The sequence below is a fragment of the Pelodiscus sinensis genome, chromosome 22, assembly GCF_049634645.1.
Source record: "Pelodiscus sinensis isolate JC-2024 chromosome 22, ASM4963464v1, whole genome shotgun sequence".
NCBI classification, from domain to species: Eukaryota; Metazoa; Chordata; order Testudines; family Trionychidae; genus Pelodiscus; species Pelodiscus sinensis.
The window spans coordinates 1,263,388-1,287,198 of NC_134732.1; the positions used below are offsets into that span (position 1 = coordinate 1,263,388).

A 23,811-nucleotide genomic window follows, 5' to 3' on the forward strand; every position below is an offset into this window, starting at 1 on the left:
GGGGGGGGAGAGTTAGGTGAGAGCCCTGGGGGGGGCAGTGAGAGCCCGGGGGGGGGCGATGGGAGCCCGGGGGGGCAGTGAGAGCCCGGGGGGGCGATGGAAGCCCCGGGGGGCAGTGGAAGCCCGGGGGGGCAGTGAGAGCCCGGGGGGGGCGATGGGAGCTCTGGGGGGCAGTGAGAGCCCGGGGGGGCAGTGAGAGCCCGGGGGGGGGCGATGGGAGCTCTGGGGGGCAGTGGAAGCCTGGGGGGGGCGATGGGAGCCCTGGGGGGCAGTGAGAGCCCGGGGGGGGCGATGGGAGCTCTGGGGGGCAGTGGAAGCCCGGGGGGGGCAGTGAGAGCCCTGGGGGCGGGGCGATGGGAGCCCTGGGGTGAGCCATCTCTGGGTGCCCAGCCTGTGGCTCAGGACCAGGGCCACCTAGGCTCCCAGCAGCAGCCCAGCGCCTCAGCCACGTCTCCGTCAGCCCACACTGCCCCTCCCCCATGGCCTGCTGCCCCCGGGCCCGTCGGGGGTCTGGGCCTTGGGCCTCCCCTGACCCGACGTCAGCCTCAGCCGCCCGCTGTCAGGCCGTCCCTGCTGCGCCCAGCAGTGGGCCAGGCAGGAGAGCGCGGCCGCAGGCCTGTGTGCACCGACCTGCATGGCAATAAAGGCCCGTCGGGCCGGGCCCCGCACCGAGACCTCGAGTGAATTTCCTGCCCCAGGCCCTGCGCGAGCTGCGGGGGAGGGGAGGGAGCCCCTCTGCTCCGGCGGGTGATTTGGGGCAGGGCGCGAAGAGGCAGTGGCTGTTGGGGAAGGCCCGTGGCCCAGTCTCTGCCCTTCTAGACCCTGGAGTGTGGGGCAAGTCCTCCCGGGACTGCAGCATCCGGGGCCTAGTAACGCTGCCCCAGCGGGGCCCCAGCTAACGGGCCGTGGCAAATGCGGAGCCAGGGGCCAGGGTGCCATGCCTGCCCGTGGGGGGTGGGCGGCGGGAGGCGCCGGTTGCTGGCTGTCCAGCCCGCGGGTGCCGTGTGTTGGGCGAAGGAAAAGGCGACGCACTAACCCCCAGGTGCCCCGCGGGCGACTTCCCTTGCGCTGCCTTTCCATTTTGCACCCGGCTTTCAGGCTGAGTTTTGCTGCCTTCACATTCTGGCCATTGCAGCTTCTCCTGCACTTCTGGGGCTGCTTGACGGGGGAGCCCTGAGGTGTCGGCCGGAGCCCCGGGGCGGTACGGAGCGACCGGGCCAAACTGGCCTCTGTCCTTCTCCTGGGGGACGGCCTAGGCCCAGCGCCTTTCCGTGCGCCCCGAACAGCAGTGGTCAGGCCCGGGCCATTCTTGTAGCATTTCCAAATGGCAGCCCCTTTGAGCACCACGCGCACGGGAATGCTGCTTCCCTCCTCAGTATTCGCTTGAGCTGGTCAACAGAGCCTGGGAATCCCCAGCTGACCCAGCACTGTGGGGCATTTCAAATGGGCAGTGCGGCACGGAGCCCGGGATCAGTGGGGTGGACTGCCCATTTGAAATGCACAAGAGCCCCCACTGGGGACCCCTGACCATTTCAAAGCTGGCACCTACATGCAGCCCAGAGTCAGCGGGACTTCCCTCTGGCCCAGGGCTGAGGCGGAGTGCCACGTTCCTCCTTCCACACGTACTCAAGCCCCAGGGGGGGCCCAGTGTGGGCTCTTGTACATTTCAAAGGAATGCGGAAGTGCCTATAAAATAACTGCTAGTTACATCCCTAGTACGAGATAAGGCAGCTCGCCACCTAGACCTTGCTGCCTTCCCCGAGGGACGGGCTTCCCGGCTCCTGCTGCCTTCCCCGAGGGACGGGCTTCCCGGCTCCTGCTTCCTCCCCCGAGGGACGGGCTTCCCGGCTCCTGCGTCCTTCCCCGCGGTACGGGCTTTCCAACGCCTGCTTCCTTCCCCGCGGTACGGGCTTTCCGGACTCTGCTTCCTTCCCCGCGGTATGGGCTTTCCGGACTCTGCTTCCTTCCCCGCGGTACGGGCTTTCCGGACTCTGCTTCCTTCCCCGCGGTACGGGCTTTCCAACGCCTGCTTCCTTCCCCGCGGTACGGGCTTTCCGGACTCTGCTTCCTTCCCCGCGGTATGGGCTTTCCGGACTCTGCTTCCTTCCCCGCGGTACGGGCTTTCCGGACCCTGCTTCCTTCCCCGCGGTATGGGCTTTCCGGACTCTGCTTCCTTCCCCGCGGTACGGGCTTTCCGGACTCTGCTTCCTTCCCCGCGGTACGGGCTTTCCGGACCCTGCTTCCTTCCCCGTGGTACGGGCTTCCCGGACCCTGCTTCCTTCCCCGAGGTACGGGCTTTCCGGACCCTGCTTCCTTCCCCACGGTACGGGCTTTCCAACGCCTGCTTCCTTCCCCGCGGTACGGGCTTTCCGGACCCTGCTTCCTTCCCCGAGGTACGGGCTTTCCGGACCCTGCTTCCTTCCCCGTGGTACGGGCTTCCCGGACCCTGCTTCCTTCCCCGAGGGACGGGCTTCCCGGACCCTGCTTCCTTCCCCGAGGTACGGGCTTTCCGGACCCTGCTTCCTTCCCCGAGGGACGGGCTTCCCGGCTCCTGCTTCCTTCCCCGCGGTACGGGCTTTCCAACGCCTGCTTCCTTCCCCGTGGTACGGGCTTCCCGGACCCTGCTTCCTTCCCCGAGGGACGGGCTTTCCGGACCCTGCTTCCTTCCCCGAGGTACGGGCTTTCCGGACCCTGCTTCCTTCCCCGAGGGACGGGCTTCCCGGCTCCTGCTTCCTTCCCCGCGGTACGGGCTTTCCAACGCCTGCTTCCTTCCCCGCGGTACGGGCTTTCCGGACCCTGCTTCCTTCCCCGAGGTACGGGCTTTCCAACGCCTGCTTCCTCCCCCGCGGTACGGGCTTCCCGGCTCCTGCTTCCTTCCCCGAGGTACGGGCTTTCCAACGCCTGCTTCCTTCCCCACGGTACGGGCTTTCCAATGCCTGCTTCCTTCCCCGCAGTACGGGCTTTCCGGACCTTGCTTCCTTCCCCGTGGTACGGGCTTCCCGGCTCCTGCTTCCTTCCCCGCGGTACGGGCTTCCCGGCTCCTGCTTCCTTCCCCGCGGTACGGGCTTCCCGGACCTTGCTTCCTTCCCCGCGGTACGGGCTTCCCGGCTCCTGCTTCCTTCCCCGAGGTACGGGCTTTCCAGCTCCTGCTTCCTTCCCCGTGGTACGGGCTTCCCGGCTCCTGCTTCCTTCCCCGCGGTACGGGCGTTCCGGACTCTGCTTCCTTCCCCGCGGTACGGGCTTTCCGGACCCTGCTTCCTTCCCCGCGGTACGGGCTTTCCGGACCCTGCTTCCTTCCCCGCGGTACGGGCTTTCCAGCTCCTGCTTCCTTCCACGAGGTACGGGCTTTCCGGACCCTGCTTCCTTCCCCGCGGTACGGGCTTTCCGGACCCTGCTTCCTTCCCCGCGGTACGGGCTTTCCAGCTCCTGCTTCCTTCCACGAGGTACGGGCTTTCCGGACCCTGCTTTCTTCCCCGCGGTACGGGCTTTCCGGACCCTGCTTCCTTCCCTGAGGTACGGGCTTTCCAACTCCTGCTTCCTTCCCCGAGGTACGGGCTTTCCAACTCCTGCTTCCTTCTCCGAGGTACAGGCTTTCCGGCTCCTGCTTCCTTCCCCGAGGTATGGGCTTTCCGGACCCTACTTCCTTCCCCGAGGTACGGGCTTTCCGGACCCTGCTTCCTTCCCCGCGGTACGGGCTTTCCAACTCCTGCTTCCTTCCCCGCGGTATGGGCTTTCCAACTCCAGCTTCCTTCCCCGAGGTACGGGCTTTCCGGACCCTACTTCCTTCCCCGAGGTACTGGCTTTCCGGACCCTGCTTCCTTCCCCACGGTACGGGCTTTCCAACTCCTGCTTCCTTCCTGGAGGTACGGGCTTTCCGGACCCTACTTCCTTCCCCGAGGTACGGGCTTTCCGGACCCTGCTTCCTTCCCCGAGGTACGGGCTTTCCGGACCCTGCTTCCTTCCCCGCGGTACGGGCTTCCCGGCTCCTGCTTCCTTCCCCGAGGTACGGGCTTCCCGGCTCCTGCTTCCTTCCCCGAGGTATGGGCTTTCCGGATCCTGCTTCCTTCCGCAAGGTACGGGCTTTCCAACTCCTGCTTCCTTCCCTGAGGTACGGGCTTTCCAGTTATGCTGGGTTGTGCCTGCATTTCTCACCTGCTAGCCATACCCAGCTGATGCTAAGGTGGCTATGGCCTCACTTGGAAGGGGTGAGTGCAGCATGTGTAGGCCACCTGGATTCCTACCCTAAGGAGCCAATTTGCCTGGGCCGCCTCCCTGGCTCTGTTCTTTCAGCCAGAGCTGGGGCTAGGAAAGATGCTGCTTTGCTTCCAGAGGCCATCGGTGCCCCCATGTCTCCCCAGGCCCTCAGGGCACTGCTGCTAGGGCTCCCCCATTATTAATCCCTTTACCCTTGGGGAGCATTGAAATGATTGATGGGGGGGGGGGGTAGTTCAGAGCAGCCATGAACTCAGGTAAACGGAGGCCTGGAGTGCCAGGTGGCCCAGCCCGAGCCCTGCGTGAGCTGCAATGCACAAGGGCCTGTTTGCCTCGGCCAGCAGCGCCTGCATCCTTGGGAGGAGAGTGGCAGTAGCTGGTGCAGTAAGTGTGGGTCAGGCCAGGGCCGCCAGCCGCTGTATTTGCCTTCTGCAGATAGTCAGCCAGTGGGGGGGGAGATGGGGCTTAGTGCTCTGACTCCAGCTGTGGGGGGAGGGGCCCCCAGGCAGCCCAGGAGCCCCTTTTGCAGGGCTGAGCCCTTCCTGGCTGCACCCCAGCGCCCGTGTGGGCTCTGGCGGGTGGAAGGGGCCCTGGGGCAGTCTCCCAGCCCTTTGCCCCAGGCGCAAGGGGGAGGCGTGGGCTGGCAGTGGGGGGAGCCTGGCCAGGGAGCCCAGACCCGGATGCAGGTTTCTCAGCGTCTCTGCCGGTGGAGGCTGCGGCATGGCCTCCCACCCCCCATGGCAGGGACCTGCACTGGCCCCCTCCCCCCAGCTCGGCCCTGCCCAGCGTGGGGCCTCGCCGGGGTCAGAGCTGCATGGGGGAGGGGAGAGGGCACAGAACTGGAACGGCTGCACCCTGGTGTGTGGTGAGCCCAAGGCCCAGGCTGCACCAAGCGGCCATGCCCAGCAAGGGGCTCCAGGTGAGAGCCCCACCAGCCAGGTGGCCTCTGTTCTATGCTAACCCGGGGCAGAGCAGCGGTGCCCGGCCCAGGCCCCATTGTGGGCTGGGGCGGGAGGGGAGCACGGAGAGTCATGGGGACAGAAGATGTGAGCGTGAGCACAGGCTGGGGGGGCCCTCAGCGAGGGGGTGGGAGGAGCTTAGGGAGCCAGCCCGGCACGGGAGAGGAGGCGCGTCCCTGCTGCAGCCTTGTGCCTGGTGTTAACTGCTGGGGCAACCAGCTGCAGCCAAGGCCCGTTTGCAGAGCTGGTGGGGACTCCCCAGCTGTTCGCCGCAGTCCAGAATGGGCTCACCCGTACCCGCATTAATGGGCAATTAACAGGGACCAGCTCTGCATGGCTAAGCCCTTCCTGGCCCATTGGCCTGGAGCCCGAGGGGGGGTACAAGGGCCTCTGAGCCAGCTTGTAAACGTGTTCAGGTGCCAGAGACTCGGACGCCAAGGCCAGTGGGGCCATGGAGAGCGGCTGGAGCCCCAGAGACCTGGCCCCGGACAAAGCCAGGCGCAGAACCGTTAGCGCATCGCTCGCGGCTGGAAACGTGGACCTGCGGCGAATGGTTCCGCTGGTTAGTTCCCCTTCCTGGCAAAAACGTCGTCTCAGTTCTAGGCAGCATTTGATGGGTGTCACGTCTCTGCTTCCCAGACAGGCCACAAGCCCCACCCCAGCAGATTAAGCTGGGCTCGTTTAGCCCAGGCCCAGCTCTGGCTGGGTCAGTGACCAGGCCTCTCCCCCGTGCCCCGGCTGCCACCTGTACCCGTGATGGGTCTGGGTCGTACTCCAGGGCACGGCTAAAGATGCTAAACTGGGGAGGCCAATGCTGGAGCACTGGTGCCGTGAGACAAACCTGCTCAGTGACTCTCCCCCGTTTGCGGGGGCATGCCGAGGCGATTGGCAGCCAGGCTCTGAGCCGGGGCCACTTTATACCACGCTAGCTTTGTGAACAGCACGTGCGGTGCCCACACAAGGGCCCTGCAGACGGGCACGGCTGTTATGGCAGCACCAATAACTCCCACCGAAACCAGCTCCTGGCGGGAGCCCAAGTACCTGTGTGCACACAGGTCCCTGGTACAGGAGCCTGGCTCCAGCTGTAGGAACCTTTGGTGTCTTTCAAAAATCTGCCCCTCAGTGCCTGGGTTTGAGGCTCAGGCTCCCTGACCCCCTCATGTTAGAAACTCGCCCTCTACCCCCAGGCTTCCCCAGAACCAGCCCATGGCAGATGCTCCCGTGGGGCCCGGGAGTTGAGTGGCTGGGCTGCAGGGGCCCTGGGCTCTCTTGGCTCCCCCCCACGGCGCTGACAGACCAAGCAGGCAGGGGGGCATGAGCAGATGCTGCCTTTATTTCCTCTTCGACTCCCCCTCCCCCTCTCAGCATCTACCCCAGCCACCTCGCCTGCATCTCCTGGCCCAGGTGCCCGACTGCCCGGAGCACAGGGCAGCGCTGGTGTCACGGTGGCCCGGCACGGCTGGCCCAGCCCCTCACTGGTCCTGCAGGCGAAGCCCGGCGGCCCCAGAACTGCGGCCACCACCCCCAGTTCAGTGGGGCTCCAGCGTTGCATTTGGGCTGTTTCCATGTGGAAAGGCTCCGGGCCAGCCTGAGGCACATGCAGCCTGAGCAGCCCAGGGCCTCAAAATGCCATGGCTGCCACCGCCGAGGGCCACACCCCCAAGACACCGGTGGCACCGAGGCCAGCAGCCCCTTCCCAGCCCCCCCATGGGCTGCATCCAGCGGCTGTTCACCTGCTCCCCCACAGCCAGTGCCTCCCTCCTGCTCCAGCCACCGTCCCCGGGACGCTCCGAGGTAGGTGCAGGTGCTCAGGCTGCAGAGGGCACCGCTGGCCCTGCCCCCTCCCCACTGCAGCTGGGCCCGGGGTCCAGTCCGATCCGGGGCTGGATCCAGCTGCCCTCCTGCTACTTGAGGAAGAGCAGCAGGAAGAAGACGGAGATGATGAGGATGAGGATGCCCATGGCGAAGCAGAGGCGCAGATTCTCCACCGAGGAGAGGGGGGGCTGAGCATCCGGGGGGGCCGCTCGGCCCGGGAGCCCCACCAGGAAGGTGTTTTGCAGCTCCTGCACGTGGACCCCGCTCCAGGCCCGGGGGCTGCCCGGCCCGGCCAAGCCGTACGGGGCCACCATGCTGCTGATGGTGAAGATGGACGAATGGGTCACGTAGTTAAACTCCACGTCGAGGGTGAGCGAGGAATCGCTCATGGGACAGGCTGAGGCACTAGAGGGCGCCGCCTCCTGCTCCTCCTCCCCGGGGCCCAAGTCTGCCCCCGCCGGGCCCCCGGGGCTGCGCAGGCTACATGGGGCCACTGACGCCCGCAGAACGGCCTCGTCATTCTGCAGGGCCTGCAGCCCCTGCTTGGGCACCGGGGTCACCGTCCTGCAGAAGGGGCAGACCACGAAGGAGACGGCCCGCGCCTGGCAGACCAGCTTCCGGAGGCAGGAGAGGCACAGCGAGTGGTGGCACAGCAGCAGCTTGGGCATCCGCCACTGGGAAGCTGCTCCGTAGGCCTCATAGCAAATCCCACACTCCCTGGCGCACGCGTCCAGCAGGACGTCCGCCGGAGCCAGCGCCATGCGGCCGGGCTGGGGGCTTGTCCTGGGGAAGCAGCTCCGCTCGCTAGGCCAGGCTGTCACTGAGGGGCTGGGCTGCCTTTGGCCCCCCCACAGCAGAGTGGGTGCTGGGAGAGTCCTGGCGACGTCCCCAGGGGAGCAGGACACGGGGCTGCCTCAGTTCTTCGCTGGGACCCGACCCTGCTGGCCACGGGCCTGGGTGCCCAGCGCGCTCTGAGCCCAGCCCGCGAGCGGAGCTGCTCTTGTACCCGGCCGCAGCGTAGTCACTGAGTAACAGGCCAGGTGGCTGTTTGCTGGGAAGGCAGTGACCAGCCATTCCCCTTGGCCAGGGCACGCCCTGGACTTTCATCACCAAGCCAGGGGGTGGCAGAGCAGGAGCTGACCTGCTTGGAGTTCTCACCCCTCCTCAGAGGGGCTGGGCTGCAGGCAGAGCCTGGGGAGAGAGCAGCCGGGCCAGCAGCTCTCCAAACAAGTGTGGTCAGATCAGCAGGGGGCCTAGTGCCCCATGACTGCAGGGGGAGGTTCCTGGCCCCCTGGCACGGTCTCTAGTCCCGGGCTTGACTCCCAGGAGTACAAAGGCTGCTCTGGAGTCGCTAGCACGTTCCGCTCAGGCCGTTTGGTCCCAGGTGGGGCCCCTGCAGCGGCAGAGCGAGGGGCAGCCTGACCTGTACAGGGCTTGCAGGGAGGGAGGGGTGGGCAAAAGGGCCTCCCCAGGCTGGATCCCACCCATGGAGGTCCTGCCGCTCCCCCCCCCCAGGCCAATCAGGATCTGGGGGCAGGGGAGGAAGCGCCCAAAGTCTCCTCCCACCCTGCAAGGGGCTCTGCCCTTAGAGTCAAGCACCAGCTGCTGGGGGGTGGCTAAGCCTGGCTCCCTGGCAGGCAGGGGGCAGGCTTCCTGTGCTCCCCCCGCCCAAAGGCCCTGCCTGACCTGGGGGTGGAGAGCTCCCCAAGTCTCCTCCCTTCAGGGAGCAGTCAGCTGTTCAGAACAGCTGGTGGGTTTTTTTTGGGGGGGGGAGGTCAAAGACTTCATGCGCTCCCCCACTCACAGACCAATCAGGGTCTGGGCAGGGAAATGTCCTGGCCCCGCCCCTTCCAAGGTGGCCAGGGGCCACTTCAAAAATTTCAGAAGTGGCCCCCGGTCAAAAATTATTGCCCACCCCGGGTCTGGGGGGAGAAAGTGGAGGGGGAGGTTGAGACTGGCTGGGTGGAAAGCACAGGAGGCCTTGGCAGACACGGAAGGAGCGAGCTGGGCCTGTGAGGACGCGCAGCCATTGTGCTGAGCTCCGGGGATGCTGCAGCAAGCGCCTCACTTCCCGTCCCGGGCGCTGGATTCCGCGCCCGTTACACACAGAATGAAGAAACGGGCTGTTGGGATTCGGAATGAGCCGTGTCCAATCAAAGCCCGCGTGACCCAGAAGGATTTAATTGCACTTTTATTGTTTGGGTCTTATCAAATCGGTACAGGGGCACAGGGCTGGCATGTGGTACAGTAAGTGATGTTCCCAACGATGGCGCTCACAAGGACAGACAGAGACCATCACAACAAGGGGGCCCTGGAAAAGCTGCTTTCCACGTGTTAATGGCTTTGCTCAGACATTTATTCCATACTTTGCCTTCACAGCATTTCTGCTTGAGAGCAAGGTGCTCCACCCCCAGCCAGGGGAGTTCCGTGAAACAAGCGAGGCTGGTATTTTCAATTAAATTTGGTTACTTATCCCATTTGTATCCCTAGAGCAAAGCTGCTCTTGGATTCGAGAGTCACGGTGGTCAGGCACGTTTGCACTCTGCACTGCCGGAGCTAAAGCAAGTCAGTCTGTGCTCAGTGCAACCCTTGCCAATGCTGCTCAGATATTTTTGTGAACGTGTTCACAAAACCCAGACCAGACAGGCTGTTCCCATTAGCCTGGGAGCGGGAGTGGGGATTTTACAAACAAGTGGTTCCTCCCCTCGTGCAATATTTGCGCCTCAGGCTGCCTGTGTACAGGAGAGACCCTGGAAGCGAAGTGACAAGAAAACGAACACGCCTAAGATTGAAACTTCCCAACCGAGTGAAAAGCAAAAGCAAACGGCCCAAAGCATGAAAATTCTGTTCCAATAAGCTGAGCAAGCCAGCCTGGGTAGACTCGCTCTCAGTGACAAGCTAGCAGTGTCCTGCGTAAGGAGCTCTGGTAACACTGCAATCCGGCCACCTCCTGCAGCAGAGAACGAGACAGCAGGCTCCTCAGGCTGGGCCCTCTCGTCTGTAGTGCTGTTCTGTGGCCTGGCCACACGTGAGCGGAGTGAGGACGTGGGGCTAAGCAGCCGCTGCAGCGGCCGTGGGGAGCGGGGTTGGGAGACACGGTCGTGTCCTTGTGTCAGACTTTGCAGTGAGCAGGAGGCGACAGAAAGGGCCGTTGTGCGGACACGAACCTTCCCAGAACTGCTCTGCTGCCCAGTGCCCCATGCCAGTTAACTGGGCAGCTGCCGTTGACTATTTGCCTTGCTGGTTCACTGGACCTGTACTCTGGGTAAGGAGCAGGCTGCCCGTTCTGCGGGCTTTGCAGCTTGTGATTTGGACAGGCTGGCGGGATAGCTCGGCCGTAAGGGGATGAAGGTCACAGCAGACAGGGAGCAGCTGGCAGAGCGGGGCCACGACCACACTGTGGCCCTGAGCACTACCCAGCCGGGGGAGCCTTTGCACTTACTTGAAGCCGCCTGCCTCTAGCTGGCAGAGGGCTCGTTCCCCTGGTCTCAGCCCGTCCCAGCCCCATGGCCGTGGGGCAGCCCAGCAGCCCTTGGCTCAGGAAGCTCCGGTCGTTTTCTACATGCAAAGGCGCCGTGGCTGCGGCGAGGCCTGGGGCTGGGCCGAGAACAGGGAGTAGAGTCTCCACAGCACAGAGCTTCATGCGCTTGCAGCTCCCCGCCGGGAGCACGTTTGCGGCGGGCGGCTGGGAAGCCCTACGGGGGAGCCAGAAGCTCGGCAGCGGCAGGTTTAGTCCGACAGCCCCTGAGCTTTGGGATCCCCTCGCCGTGGTGCTGGTATCGATTCCGGGAGGGGGGGGCAATTTTCTTGTCCCGTTTTCGTTACTGCATCTGCTGCAGCATCCGGCCAGGCTTGCTGATCACACAGCTCTCCCTTCCTCCCTTCGGTGCGAGCGTCAGATTAGCAAATCAATGGCACGTGGGGACGAGCGTGAGCCAGGCTAGCCGATCCGGCCTGCGCAACTGTCCCGGCCGCCCAGCAGCGCAGTCTCTTGCTCGCAGCCCCCCGGGCCGGCGGGTCCCAAGTCTGTTCCATTCCCAGCCCAAGGAAACGCCGCTGGGAAGTGCAAAATAGGCCTGAAGAAGCCATGTGCCCCAGGGGAAGCTCACCGGCTTGCCGCATCCAGATCCTCTTCCAGGTTCATCCCAGCCAGTCCAGGTCGTCGTCGTCGTCGTCCCCAAAGAGCGGGGCAGGGGGCGGGTGCCCCTTCATGCTCTGAAAGCCCAAATGGAAAGCGGGGAGGTTACCCGAGTTCAGGCTCTGCAGAGTCTGGCATGAGGCAGCACCAGGAAGCCACCCGGCTGACGGTTCCTCTACCTCGCACGGCGGCTCTGCAGCCCCCGACATGGCCCATCCCCCAGGTGTCTCGGGGCTCAATTCCCTCGTGGGTCTCCAGTCCAGACGAATCTGGGGCTGCCAAAGCCTCACCAGTGAGGGCTAAAGTAACTGAGGGCGCGTACGCAGGGGGAGCTGCGGGGTGGCAGCCAGGAGGCTCCCCCGTCCCAAAGTTACTCCAGAGCAAACTGGCTGAACGTCTCGGTCATTCCAGCGGGGACAGAGACCGGGGAGGCATCTGCAAGGGACGTGGGCGGCCCTGCACCCACCTCTGGGCACTTGGGAAAGGCCCAGGACCACCAAGCCAGAAAGCCCAAACAGGCTCCAACGTGCCCTAGGAGACACCAGGTGCAGCGATGTCAGAGCTCCGGTTCCCTGGCTCTAGCATCCCGGCAGCTACCCACAGTGGGAAGCGGAGCCCCACATCACCCTGTCCACAGCCAGCGGTTAGATGTCCGTTCGGGGGAGCACACCGCTGCCTCCCGGGGGCTGTGGGGCGCCTAAGCCAGCAGGCAGCCTGAACATGGGCCGGGAACGGGCCTCACGTGCCACTTAGATGGACAAACCCCAGCCGCCCCAGGGCTTTGAGCACTAGGGAGGAGACGGGCACCTGGAGGCCCAGCAGGGAGAACAGCGCACGTAAACCCTGACGTGGAACCGACACTCCCTCGGCCACACGGCTCGCCGGCCTTTAACCCTAGCAGGAGCCAGGTGGCTCGCCAGGGTCCAGGCTAACGTGGGAACGTTCCTCGTGGGAAGGGGGCACCCGCCATGCCAGGCGCTTCCAGGCCCCACCTGAACCCCCTCAAGCTGCTCTCGACTTGCGCTTGGACCATGCTCCTGCTCCCGCTGCAGGGCCCTGGCCCCATGGCGGCAGCTGCCGGCCTGGATCCTGCCCGTTCCCACGTGGCTGAGGCGCGAGCAGTCACTCGTCAGCAGGCGCCACGGCGCAGGGCCGGCAGCACGAGGAGGGGAAGGACGCGGGAGCAGGGGGCGGCCCTCACCCAGCCCGTGGCAACGGGAGAGCTGAGAGCCAGGGCCCAGGTGGTTTTACAGCAGCCCAAGCCTGGCACTTGCAAGCACGTCCCCCAGGGCCGCGCAGACACTCAGGCGCCAAACCCGGAGTTTGGGGATCACTGCCGAGCTCTTACCACTTCCTCCTCCTCCTCCTCGGGCGGCGCGCCAGGCTTCAGTGCTGCAGCTCTGAACAAGCCACTGCCGTCCCCAGGGACACTGCGGAGGGAGGGAAGGGAACGGAACAAAGCTCATTCTCCGCGTGGGAGGGCGGCCGGCTCTAATCCACCTGCTCTCTGAGGGGTGAAGCCAGCTGGGGCTTTGCAGGGAAGCCCCCCCGCGCCGCCCCGCAGGTCACACCCGGGACTGGGACTGACAGCGGCTGACTGTTGATGACACCTTCCCAATGGAATCTACCACATCAGCTAGGACGACGGGACAGTGACCAGACCGACTGTCCAGTGCCCTAGCCCGGGGTGGGGAACTTCTCTGGGTCGGGGGCCACTGGCCCCCGAAAAAATCACTGTGGCTGCAAGCCCCCCGCTGGACATGGCCCACAAGTGAGAAGTCCAGAAATAACCCAACCCCCCACTTATTTGGGGTGCTCCATGTGAGGGAGGGGCTGATGCCCAGGGCTGGATTAACTCCTCTGGGGCCTAGGGCTGGGAGATTGTGGGGTCCCCTAGGCTCTGGGTAGGACTAAAAATGAAGGGTTCGGCGCATGGTGGGGGAATGCCGATGTGGGTGTGCGGGCTGGGCCTGGGCAGGGACAAGGGGGGGGAGTGGGAGCGGGCTGGGGGTGCAGGTTGGGGGTGAAGGCTGGGGGTGCGGGGCCTGGGTGGGAGGCGGCAGATTAGGGTGCTTAGGCTGCACAGCTCCTGGGGGCCAGAGGTGGTGCCTCATGGCCCTGTGGTCGCGGGAACCTCCACCTGCCACTTTCACTGGCCACAACTGCCAGCCAGTGGGAGCAGCAGGGGAGGCGGGAGGCGAGTGAGAGCTTCCCCGCACTGTCACTGGCCCAGTGCAGAGCTACTTCCTCCCCGACGGCAGAGCCAGCCCGACGGGCTCTAGTGCTGGCTCCCCCGCTTCCACCATGTGCGCACACGGCCCGGAGCCTCCTGGGCTAGATCGAGGGGGCTGGAGGCCAGATCCGGCCTGAGGGCCATAGGTCCCAGCCCCACTGGCACTGCACAGCGGTGGGCCAGAGCACGCTCCAGTCCCACTCACCTGGAACCCTGGGCGGGGTCGGCAGATTCCTGGTCGGTGGCCGGACCCTTCTCTGCCATCTCAGATGTTACGTCAGAAATGCTGGAGCCTGCCCCTGAGCTAGGTCCAGCTGGAATTCCCAACCCCCCCCTGCCCTCTGAACTCTGCTGGGGCTCCAGCCCTGCGGCAGGCTCCTCTGCGGTGGGCGTTGCTCCCGGCTCTGGGTCTGCAATGGAGGGCTGCAGAGTTCCCTCAACAGAGGCTGTTTCTTGGGAGCTGCCTTCCGGGTGAGCCATCCCGCTGGGAGCTCCTGCCTGCCCCTGCTCAGCCAGCATGGAGCCGACATGCTCCTCAGCACCCGCCAGCCCTGGGGCGGCCTTTCCCGGCTGGGCCGGCTGAGAGAAGGAACGCTCGTCACGCCTCTCCTGGACCGTCCTCACTCCTGAGGCTGCTGGATTCCAGGCCTCCCGCCCTGCCTCCGGAGAGCTGGGCGGTGCAGCGCCGCCAGCCCACGCCGCCGCTGGCTGAGCGGGGCCCACAGTGCTCGGTGTTGGCCCGTTCTGCACAGCATCGTCACAGTCCGCCTGTGCGCTTGGCGAGCTTTCCCGGTTCTCCTCCCCCGTTCTCGCTTCCTCCTCGTCACTGTTGCTCTCTTGCCTCTCCCGCTGCCTGCTGAGCAGCTGCAGAGTTACAGTCTGGAAGAGCAATGAGAAGAGAAGGCAGGGGAGGGTTAGTCACCAGAGAAAAGGTCCTTGCCAGGTCAATCCGGAGGAGGGTCATGCACAGGGCACGGGCAGATCGCCCGAACCCGGCTCTCCGGGATGTCATCTACTTGCCCCGGGGGAGTACATTGCAGAGGTTGCTGAGCCCTGGCCATGCAAGCCAGGCGCACCTGTGCTCCGTGCATTAGCTGGCCATGGCATGTTCAGAGCAGATCCCGCCCTCTTGCCGAAGGCAGCCAGCTAAGGCCGGAATGCTACTCCATGTGGACTCTGAGGAGATGGCGGCACACACGGGGCAGCCAAAGGGGAAACCAGGCTGGGCAGTTGGGACCCAGCAAAGGGCTGTTCTTGCAGGTGAGGGGAGAGGAAATTAACCCTCGTTTCCTCAGCCCCAGTCCCACGTCTGGAGCCCCCAGCAACACTGTGCCCAGTCGCACACCAGCTCCTCCTGCCCACGGCCAACAGGAGATTTCCGCCTCTACTGACTGGGCAGCCACTGAGAGGACACGTGTCCCACTTCCCTCCCCCACTCCTGCTATTCAAGCCTCTTCTCAGCATCCCGCTCGGACGCATTCGGTGCCCTGGAGGTCAGAGGTCACGTCTGGCCCCGCATGCTCTCAGCTCCCCTCCTGACAGGGCGGGCGTGCTCGTCCCGTCCCGCCGCGGGGTCCGTGCTAAGCCGACAGTCCTCGGGCTCGTGCGCGTCTGAGCAGAGGCAAAGTCTAATCTAGAAGGGAAACTGTTTCTGCCTTCGCTGTGGAAATGAGACCAATGGTGTGAACTGCACCCTGCTCAGACTCTGGGGGAAGGAACCTGAAGCCACCTTAGCCACCCCGCCCAGCTGGCCCGAGAGGGCAGAGCGGGTACAGCAGGGAGCTGGGCTGGGAAGGGCCGTGTGCACTCCCTAGTGTCCCTGCCAGGCAAGAGCAGACTTCTCAGCTCCAAGTCACCCTCACTGCTCCCAATCGCGGCCAATCCCCCCACCCCCGGGAGCTGCGCCAGGGTAGTGCCCCGACCCCCCATCCCCAGCCAGCCCCTGCACTCCCACCACCTCAGCCTGCTCCCTGGCAGCCCCTCCCCACACGCTGAGCCCCTCAGTTCGGCTCTACCCCAGAGCCGAAGGGGGCCACAAAATCTACTAGCCCCAGGCTCCCAGAAGTTCATCTGGCCTGGGGTGAGCCCTGAGCCTTGCTGGAGCCCAGGGGAGTGAGGTGTCTTTCCCCCCCTCATTTGGGGGCCATGTCAGTGAGGGTTTTTTTGGTGCTTCTCACTTGTGTGGGGCCCCCAACTGATTTGTCTGCGGGTCGGTGGCCCCTTCCCTGCCCCCGCTCGACTGCCTTGTGAAAGTCCACAAGAACGCCAGGCACATCAAGCGCACGGTCCGTGGTAACTCGCCTTTGCAGCCCATCGATACTGTACCTTGATGGTGTTCATGACAACCCCGAGGACTGTTCTACCGCTGTACGATTCCTCCAGCTCGAATTCACCCCGCAGGGACTGAAACACCCCATTCATGATCTTCTTTACCTGAGAACGAGGAAGAGAGGCACGTACACACGATGAGTCATCGTAGGGGAGACCGGAATCGGCAGCACTCCCAGGCAATACCATAGGCTTCTCCACTCAGTACAGTCGCCCCAAGAAGGGGCGCAGTTCTGGTCTGGGAATGCACCTTTCCTATCCGGCATCCCAGGGCTGCAGACGGCCCGCCCTGCGCGGAATACAAGCCACGCGCTGGCCGAGGCAGGGGCCTGCCACGGGGCTACCAGGGTTTTCATGTGGCTGGAGGGGCTCAGACTGCGCACCGGGAGCCGCAGTGCCAGACGGGAGCAGTGCACTGCACAGGGGCAAGCTCCCCGCAAAGGGGAGGCCCCCTCGGGGTGTTTAATAAATAACCTGCCATCTCCCCAGGGAGCAGAGAGCCGGGGGCGGGGGGACCACACTAGCGGGGCTCTCACCTCCTCTGTAGAGTCTGCGGGCGGAGAGCTCGCCTGCCCTTCCAGCTCCTGGATGCGCTTTTCATAGCGAGCCTTCAGGGCAGCAGCATGGGACTGAAGGGCTGAATGCTGCCAAGGGAGAGCGGGACGTCAGGCTGCTCAGTCGGTCCCCACTTGCCGCTGCTGTGCCCGTTGGCCGGTCACGGCGCAGTCAGCAGGGGGTGCGTTTGACAGAAAGCCAAGAGGCTGCAATTTGCCGAGGCTCCTAACACGCAGAGCGCACGAAGAGCGTCTTGCTCCCGCTCCCGCAGGAGGCGTTGGCCCAGCGCCCCTACCCCGCAAAGGCAACAGCCGGGGGAGTCCCCCAGTCCTGGGGCGTCAGGAGGGGGCCGGACTGCACTAGGATGCTACGCAGCAGCACTCCCTGGCAGCAGAGGGCATGGCTCTCTCCCAGGGGGACATCAGCTGTGGCCTGGACAGGACACTAGATCAGGGAGGGTTGGCCTCTGTTCACCCTTTACCTTCTCACTCATCTGCCCCAGCTGCTCCAGCTGCTCCAGCAACACAGAGCTCTTTTGCTCCTCAGCATTTCTAGAGTGTTTCAAAGCGGAGAGCTGGAAGAGAAACAGCCACAAGCACCTAGGTAAGGACGGCCATCCTGGGTCAGACTAACGCTCCACCTGGCCCAGAATCCCGTTTCCGACAGTGGCCAATGCCAGGTGCTTCAGAGCGAACGAACAGAACAGGGACCCATCAAGTGCTCCAGCCCCTTTGACAAACAGAGGCTAGGGATAGCAGCCTTACCCAGCCTGGCTAATAGCCACTAATGGATCTATCCTCCAGGAATTTCCCCAGTTCTTTTTTGAATAGTTATATTCTTGGCCTGCACAACAACATCCTTTGGCAAAAGCGGCGAGGAGTCCTGTGGCACCTTATAGACTAACTGAAGGGTAGGAGCATAAGCTTTCGTGGGCAAAGACCCACTTCGTCAGATGCATGTCCTTTGGCAAGGAGTTCCACAGATTGATTATGCATGCTGTGAAGAAATGCTTCCTTGGGTTTGTTTTAAACCTACTACCTATTTGTTTCCTTTGATGACCCCTAGTTCTTGTGTTATGGGAACAAGTAAATAACTTTTCCTTATTCACTTTCTCCACACCACTCACGATTTTATAGCCCTCTAACATACTTCCCCCACTCCCTCCCATCGTCTCTGTTCCACGCTGAAAAGTCCCAGGCTCATTAACGACTCGGTTCACTATTCATTTTGGTTGCCCTTTTCGGAACCTGGTCTGATTCTAATATATCTTTGAGATGGGACATCTGCCTGCACGGATCAAGACGCGGGCGTCCCAGGGGTGTATACAGAGGCAATAGGATAGTCTCCGTCCTATTCGCTGTCCCTTTTTGAATGATTCCCAGCATGGTTGGCTGGTCTGACTGCATAGGGCGCGGATGTTTTCAGAGAAGTGTCCGCAATAGACCCCAGCACTGTGTACGCAGACTTGGGATTGCTTTCTAATGTGCATTACTCGCATTTATCAACCTTGAATTTCATCTGCGCTTGGTTGCCTAGTCACCCGGTTTTGAGAGACCCTTTTGTAGCGCTTTGTCGTCTGCCTATCTCCCAGCTGATTCAGCTCATAGGTCAGTGCACCCCACACAGATCCCCTGCAAATACCCCGGCGAGCCTCCCCCTGAATCCAAACCAGCCACGAGTTCATGGGAGCACCCAGATACACCCTGCAGTCAAGAGGGGCACCACTGTCTCCTCGGAGAAGCCAGGGATGGAGACACAAGCCATGCTAAGGCGGCAGAGCGCTACTGGGCCCACTACACCCCTGCCGCGTGCTCGGGGTGGGGAAGGGCGTGCAGACACTGGCGGTTAGTGGGGGTCCCACCCCTGCCGCGTGTGGGGGGGTGGGGAAGGGCGTGCAGACACCGGCGGTTAGTGGGGGTCCCACCCCTGCCGCGTGTGGGGGGGTGGGGAAGGGCGTGCAGACACCGGCGGTTAGCAGGGGGCCCCACCCCTGCCGCGTGCTCGGGGTGGGGAAGGGCGTGTAGACACTGGCGGTTAGTGGGGGCCCCACCCCTGCCGCGTGTGGGGGGGTGGGGAAGGGCGTGCAGACACCGGCCGTTAGCAGGGGGCCCCACCCCTGCAATGCGTGTGGGGGGGTGGGGAAGGGCGTGCAGACACCGGCGGTTAGTGGGGGCCCCACCCCTGCCATGCGTGTGGGGGGGTGGGGAAGGGCGTGCAGACACCGGCGGTTAGTGGGGGCCCCACCCCTGCCATGCGTGTGGGGGGGTGGGGAAGGACGTGTAGACACCGGCCGTTAGCAGGGGGCCCCACCCCTGCCATGCGTGTGGGGGGGTGGGGAAGGACGTGTAGACACCGGCCGTTAGCAGGGGGCCCCACCCCTGCCATGCGTGTGGGGGGTGGGGAAGGACGTGTAGACACCGGCCGTTAGCAGGGGGCCCCACCCCTGCCATGCGTGTGGGGGGGTGGGGAAGGACGTGCAGACACTGGCGGTTAGTGGGGGCCCCACCCCTGCCATGCGTGTGGGGGGGTGGGGAAGGGCGTGCAGACACCGGCGGTTAGTGGGGGCCCCACCCCTGCCATGCGTGTGGGGGGGTGGGGAAGGGCGTGCAGACACTGGCGGTTAGTGGGGGCCCCACCCCTGCCGCGTGTGGGGGGGTGGGGAAGGGCGTGCACACACCGGCCGTTAGCAGGGGGCCCCACCTTCTCCTCCAGCTGGGTGACACGCTGCTGCTGGGAGTCTCGCTGCTCACACACCTCGTGGTACTGCCGTAAGTGCTGCTCCTTGGCGGAGGCCAGCATCCGCTCACATTTTGCTTCCCACTGGGATTCCAGTTCTGCCTGGATGAGCGACAGCTGCCCGGGAAGAAACAGACGTGACTAGCAGGGACCTGCCCTCGCCTGACCGTGACAGGCGCTCTGAGCGGAGAACGCAGGGGTAGGGGTGGGGCCAGGCAAACTCTCCTATCTAGTGCTGCCATCTTGGGATTGGCACAGCATCCTCCCCTCTCCCGCCCCAGCACAATCTCTCCTCCGCGGCAGGGTCACTGCCAGGCCAGCCCTGGCGTCTCCCGCTGCCGAAGGGCCCGTTCCCCTTCCCTCTACCGACAGCCCTGCTGACTGCAGGGAGCTCTGCCCTGCCAGCAGGAGAGCAGTCTCCCCTTGGCTCCTGCCAGTCATGGCACCCCGTGCTCTGCAAGACCAAGCCCACCAGGACTGAGGCTGCTCCTGTCGCCATAAAGCCACGAGAGCGGCTGAGAAGTCAGAATCCCAGCCCGATGCTTTGAAGAGCCTTCCCCACTCCCCCCCCCCACCCCCCAGAGTGGAATTCGTTTTGTTATGTGACTGTTCTGTGCACCAATATAAAGGTGACGTGTCACATATCAGTGGGGGTGGGGCCCAGGAGCGCCGAGTGTGGCAGGGGCTCAGGGCGGGATCTGAGGGCTGGGGGGGCGGGGCCTGCAGCAGAGGGACTCCAGGGCTGGGCCAGGGCTGTGTTTGGGCCGGGGGAGAGGTGCCAGTTCAGGCCACCCTTTCCTCAGCCACAGCAGCTGGAGACCAGGGTGGGTTGGGGGTGGGGCAGCTCTCCTCCCCAGCTTGGGCGGATGCCTTGAGCGCCTCGCGGCCGCACGTCTTACTGGGAACCCCCCCCCCCCCCCATCCAGTCTCCTGGCTGCCCGGGTCACTTCAGAGTTGCCGGGAGGAATCCTGGAGCAGGAGAGAACAGCAACGCCAGAGGCAAGCGAAGCAGGAGAGAGAGACATTGAAAACTGATCCCATTCGTAAAGCAGGAGGCTGCTTCTTCATTCTCTCACCCAAGCACTGAGGAAGCTGTAGCGACGTGTCCTTGCTGTCTGGGACCCAGCCGGGACCCACACGCCCCATCCAACCGGAGGAGCTCCCCATACCTGCTCCGCTGCTGCCTGATCAGTTGAAGTCCGGGCCTTTTTCAGGAGCTGTCGGAGTTTGTCCAGCTCTTCCTGGTAGGACCTGCGAATCTCATCCATCTCTTCCTCAGCCTGGCTTCTCTCCAAGAGGGACTTCTTTTTCCTCTCAGCAAGGTGCTGGAGCACAAAGAGCAGCACGTCTGAGCACAGTGGGCAATCTCGCTAGTATCACTATTACACACTGCCGCTAACGGACACGGCATGTGAAAAGCCACCTCAGTGCACTCTTGAACCCATGCTCCAGACTGCGGGGCTGGTAGGGAGAGCTGCTTATCCAAAATTTGGCTTAAGTTTAACAGCCAGCTGGAACTGAGCAGCTCCCCTGAAGTGCAGATGCCTGGGCTTACCTTTTCCAGATTCTCTTTCTCCACTCTCAGGTCTGCTATCTCTTCTTCCAGCTCCGTGACCTTCAGCTCCAGTTGCCTGCGGCTCTGCTTCTCAGCCCTGAATTTAGCTTGAGTGTCTTCGGAGGATTCTTGGAGCTCTGCAAGAAAACAGCTCGCTGTGGGTTTCCGCACTTCAGACTAAGCCGAACAGGAGAAAATTTACAGCCCAGAGCAGGATTACACAGCAGGGCCCATGACTTGAGTGGGAACGGGAACGTGTGACGTGCTGTCGCTCACAGCTCTTACAGCCAAACAGTTAAACAGGGTCGTCTGCTCTCCCCCTCCCCTTCGCATAAAGGCCTCAGCAGCAGTGACGATAGTAAAAGCTCCGTCCCTCTTCTACAAGCCTCAAAAGATGCAAAGCCGAGAAAGCACCAGTCGGATGTTCTCCCCTTGAGCTGGCTTTGACAAAGGTGTCCCTGCCTGGCTTGTGACGGGGCCACTCTCTAACCCTGGCAATACAGTTAATGACAGGCTGAGACTGGGGGGCGGGGTGAGAGCAGCAAGACCCCGGACGCTGGCCCTAAGGAAAGCACCAAGCGCTCCACGCAGGCAGGCAGCAGGCGAGCAGCCTGCAGGAGGGCTCAGGCAAACAGCACACAAGACGAGCTCAGGGGCTGAGCCACTTGCACCCTCCTGCATATCTACTGCTCCCTGCCCGAGGGAGGAGGGTGGGCGGGTCATTCTCCACTGAGTCCCGTGTGTCCTCGTCATTTCCATGGCCGGGGCATAGTTCAGTCCCGAGGCCCAGATGGAGCCTTCAAGGCCAAGAACGCCAGAGGATGCCCAGCCCGGTGCTGCAGGGGCTAGAGCTGCATCCCAGCAAGCAGAACGCCCTTCAGCAAGCACGACGAGGCCGCCACGCGCAGGGCTGTCCTTGCCCAGATCCAGAGCACGCAGCTGATTGAGGCACCGCTGGGTCTTAATATCCACCCACCTGCCTCTTCCCACCCCGTGCTGTGGCCCTGCTTCCTCCGGCGAGAAGGTAGCTCACTCCAAGTGACAGCGCCTGCCAGAAACACTGAAGCTGGGAAGGAGCCATTCAAGTGGGAATGAAGCTGAGTGGAGCAATAGGAAGATGGACTAGTCACATGACCCGCTACGGACATCCCTATTTTCTGGCAGAGCCACCAATGTACCAGTTTAAATCCAGTGAAGCTCAGCAGAGGCCAGAAGCAGTCAGCTGCTGCAGCTAACAGGCTGGCGTCCACATCAGAGCCACCCTAACAGGCCCTTTGGCAGGCTCAGCAGGAGGCTACAAATGGATTTTCTCCCCGAAGTGGAGCTCCCTCCTCTCCCCTTGTTGGTCCCCCCAGCTGAAAGCTAAGGCACATTATACTAATTGGCCCTTTCTGGCAATTAAAATGGCTGCCACTGAAGTACAAAGTCAAGGTCACCAAGCCAGCTGGCCTCAAGTTAACAGAGAACTAGAGCATGACCGAGGCAACAGAGCCCAGCCCCTGACCGACCCCTCACCAGCTAGCTGTGCTTGCAGTTTGCTGAGCTGTGCCCCCTGCATCTCTGCCTCCTGCAGGGCTGTGGTCAGCTGTGTGCGCAGGTCCATCTCCTTCTTCTGGTGGGCAGTCAGCTCCAGCTGCAGACGGGAGACTTGTGCTGTAGCAGCTGCCAGCTCCTCTGCCACTTTGACCTGCAGCACAGAATGGGGGGGGGGACGGACACCTGAGTACTGATTGGGGGGGGGGGGGGCGCACCTCCAAAAGTTGCTCACAGGGCAATGCTAGGAGCCGAGTCCAGGCTCGCCTTGCGTAACTAGGTGGCAGACACTAGACCCAGCTTGCTGGAAGCTGCAGGCCCAAGATGAAGCACTGCCTGTTGAGCGGAGGGGCCTGTGGCAGCACAGCATGCTGGGACAGGCCTCATCTCCCTACTCAAACGAAGGGTGGCTTCGGGACACACTGGAAAGCACCGCGGGCCCTGTTTGACCACATCCTCCATCTGGATTCATTTTAGTGGCTGGCAACAAGCTCATCTCTAAGACAGATGCACGAGACTCTTCAGCTCAGGAGGAGACTTTAGCAAAGCTAGAGCAAGTGTCAGCTGTCAGCTACGGAAGAGGAGGAAACCCCGAGGCTCTAGACAGTCTGGGGCACTCTGCCTCACCTGGTCCCAGCCCCGGTCCACTGGCAGCATGTGCTGGGAAAAGAGCAGTGACAGGAAACAGGAAGAGTTAAGAACACCAAGCAGAAAGGTAAAGGCTTCCATCATGTACATCCGCGAAGTGCAGCGCCACCGGGGGCTGGCGTGTGACAAGAACAGCATCCAGCCCCCCTCGCGGGACAACTGCAACAGCCCAATGGCAGGGAGAGCAGGTGTCTCACCAGGAGAAGCCTCTGAAGGGGGAGTCGCTGTGGCAGCCTCAGGCCATGAGCCCACCTACAGCAGTTACTGTTTCTGGGGTTTGCTGGAGAACATTCCCCAGCAAAGCGCTCCGTGGCCCAGCCCCCTGCTCTGCTCTGGATCCTCTGTGTCGCCTAACCAGGGGGGAAAGACAGGAACAACCGTCTCCATCTCATGAAGTCCGCCTGTTCACTATTCTCACAAGGAAGCAGAGGAAACGCTTGTGAGCGGTGCCAAACAGGAAGCAGTAATACACGTGCAACGCACACCACACTCGTGCGGGGAGGACAGTGCAGGCTCCTGTGTTATTCTGGCAAAGCACAAAAGGGGCCAGCAATTGCTAGTGGCACATTCAAAGCCCCCTCCATTGGCATATGCATCTGCACAGGCCAAACAAGCAACCTATGGCTGTATTTAATGAGGCTGCTACAGTAAATAACGGGAGGCAGCAGGACGGAAAGAAACATCGGGTTCCTAACAGCCTGTTCCACGTGAAAGCGATATGGCTACTTGAGAGACAAGGTGGCGAAGTCCAATGAAAGATATTACTGTGTCGAAGCTCAGGTCTCATGATTTTTTAAATCAAGGCATTTTAGAGAACCACCCTAGCAGGTCAGAGGATTGGTATGTGGCTGTCTGGCAGTGGCCAAGTTCTACCTGGCATTTTGCAGCGGAGAGGAGCTTTTCTGGGAATCTGCTCATGCAGTAAAATAGGCACTATGCATTTGGAAACAGTTCTGAGGCCCTGCTAATACACAGGGGGCTTAGCCACCATGTGCTATGGAAACAAAGTTCAGAGTGACTTTTGTACCTTACGTACCAATTTAGCAGTTGAAAGACTGACCAAGCTAAGCCATCTTAAAGCCTTATGAAATAGAAGTGC

At 62.9% G+C, this 23,811-nt stretch overlaps 2 protein-coding genes across 5 annotated transcripts in view; both read right to left on the reverse strand.

The window, feature by feature from the left end:
- Window positions 1-6,484: 6,484 nt before the first annotated feature.
- On the reverse strand, window positions 6,485-8,431 carry LOC142819307 (uncharacterized). The gene has a single exon (XM_075905226.1). The coding sequence runs from the start codon at window positions 7,745-7,747 to the stop codon at window positions 7,076-7,078; it is 672 nt and encodes a 223-aa protein (XP_075761341.1). The 5' UTR covers window positions 7,748-8,431; the 3' UTR covers window positions 6,485-7,075.
- Window positions 8,432-9,159: 728 nt separating this feature from the next.
- FKBP15 (FKBP prolyl isomerase family member 15) overlaps window positions 9,160-23,811 on the reverse strand; it is a 48,438-nt gene continuing 33,786 nt past the window's right edge. For 2 of the 4 annotated variants that reach the window (XM_075905219.1, XM_075905218.1), the window contains exons 20-30: window positions 22,692-22,724; window positions 22,047-22,218; window positions 20,532-20,668; window positions 20,146-20,301; window positions 18,941-19,093; window positions 16,722-16,814; window positions 16,222-16,329; window positions 15,683-15,790; window positions 13,563-14,236; window positions 12,473-12,554; window positions 9,160-11,201 (exon numbers count right to left, since the gene is read on the reverse strand). In XM_075905219.1, coding sequence (XP_075761334.1) covers window positions 11,127-11,201; window positions 12,473-12,554; window positions 13,563-14,236; window positions 15,683-15,790; window positions 16,222-16,329; window positions 16,722-16,814; window positions 18,941-19,093; window positions 20,146-20,301; window positions 20,532-20,668; window positions 22,047-22,218; window positions 22,692-22,724 — 1,791 coding nt within the window. In that variant the 3' untranslated portion in view covers window positions 9,160-11,126. The remainder of the gene's footprint in view (window positions 11,202-12,472; window positions 12,555-13,562; window positions 14,237-15,682; window positions 15,791-16,221; window positions 16,330-16,721; window positions 16,815-18,940; window positions 19,094-20,145; window positions 20,302-20,531; window positions 20,669-22,046; window positions 22,219-22,691; window positions 22,725-23,811) is intronic. The other 2 variants (XM_075905221.1, XM_075905220.1) reach the window with 2 other exon arrangements.

Bases quoted from the DNA above. Each gene is read 5' to 3' on its own strand.
- LOC142819307 (XM_075905226.1), bottom strand. From the start codon at position 7,747: ATGGCGCTGGCTCCGGCGGACGTCCTGCTGGACGCGTGCGCCAGGGAG.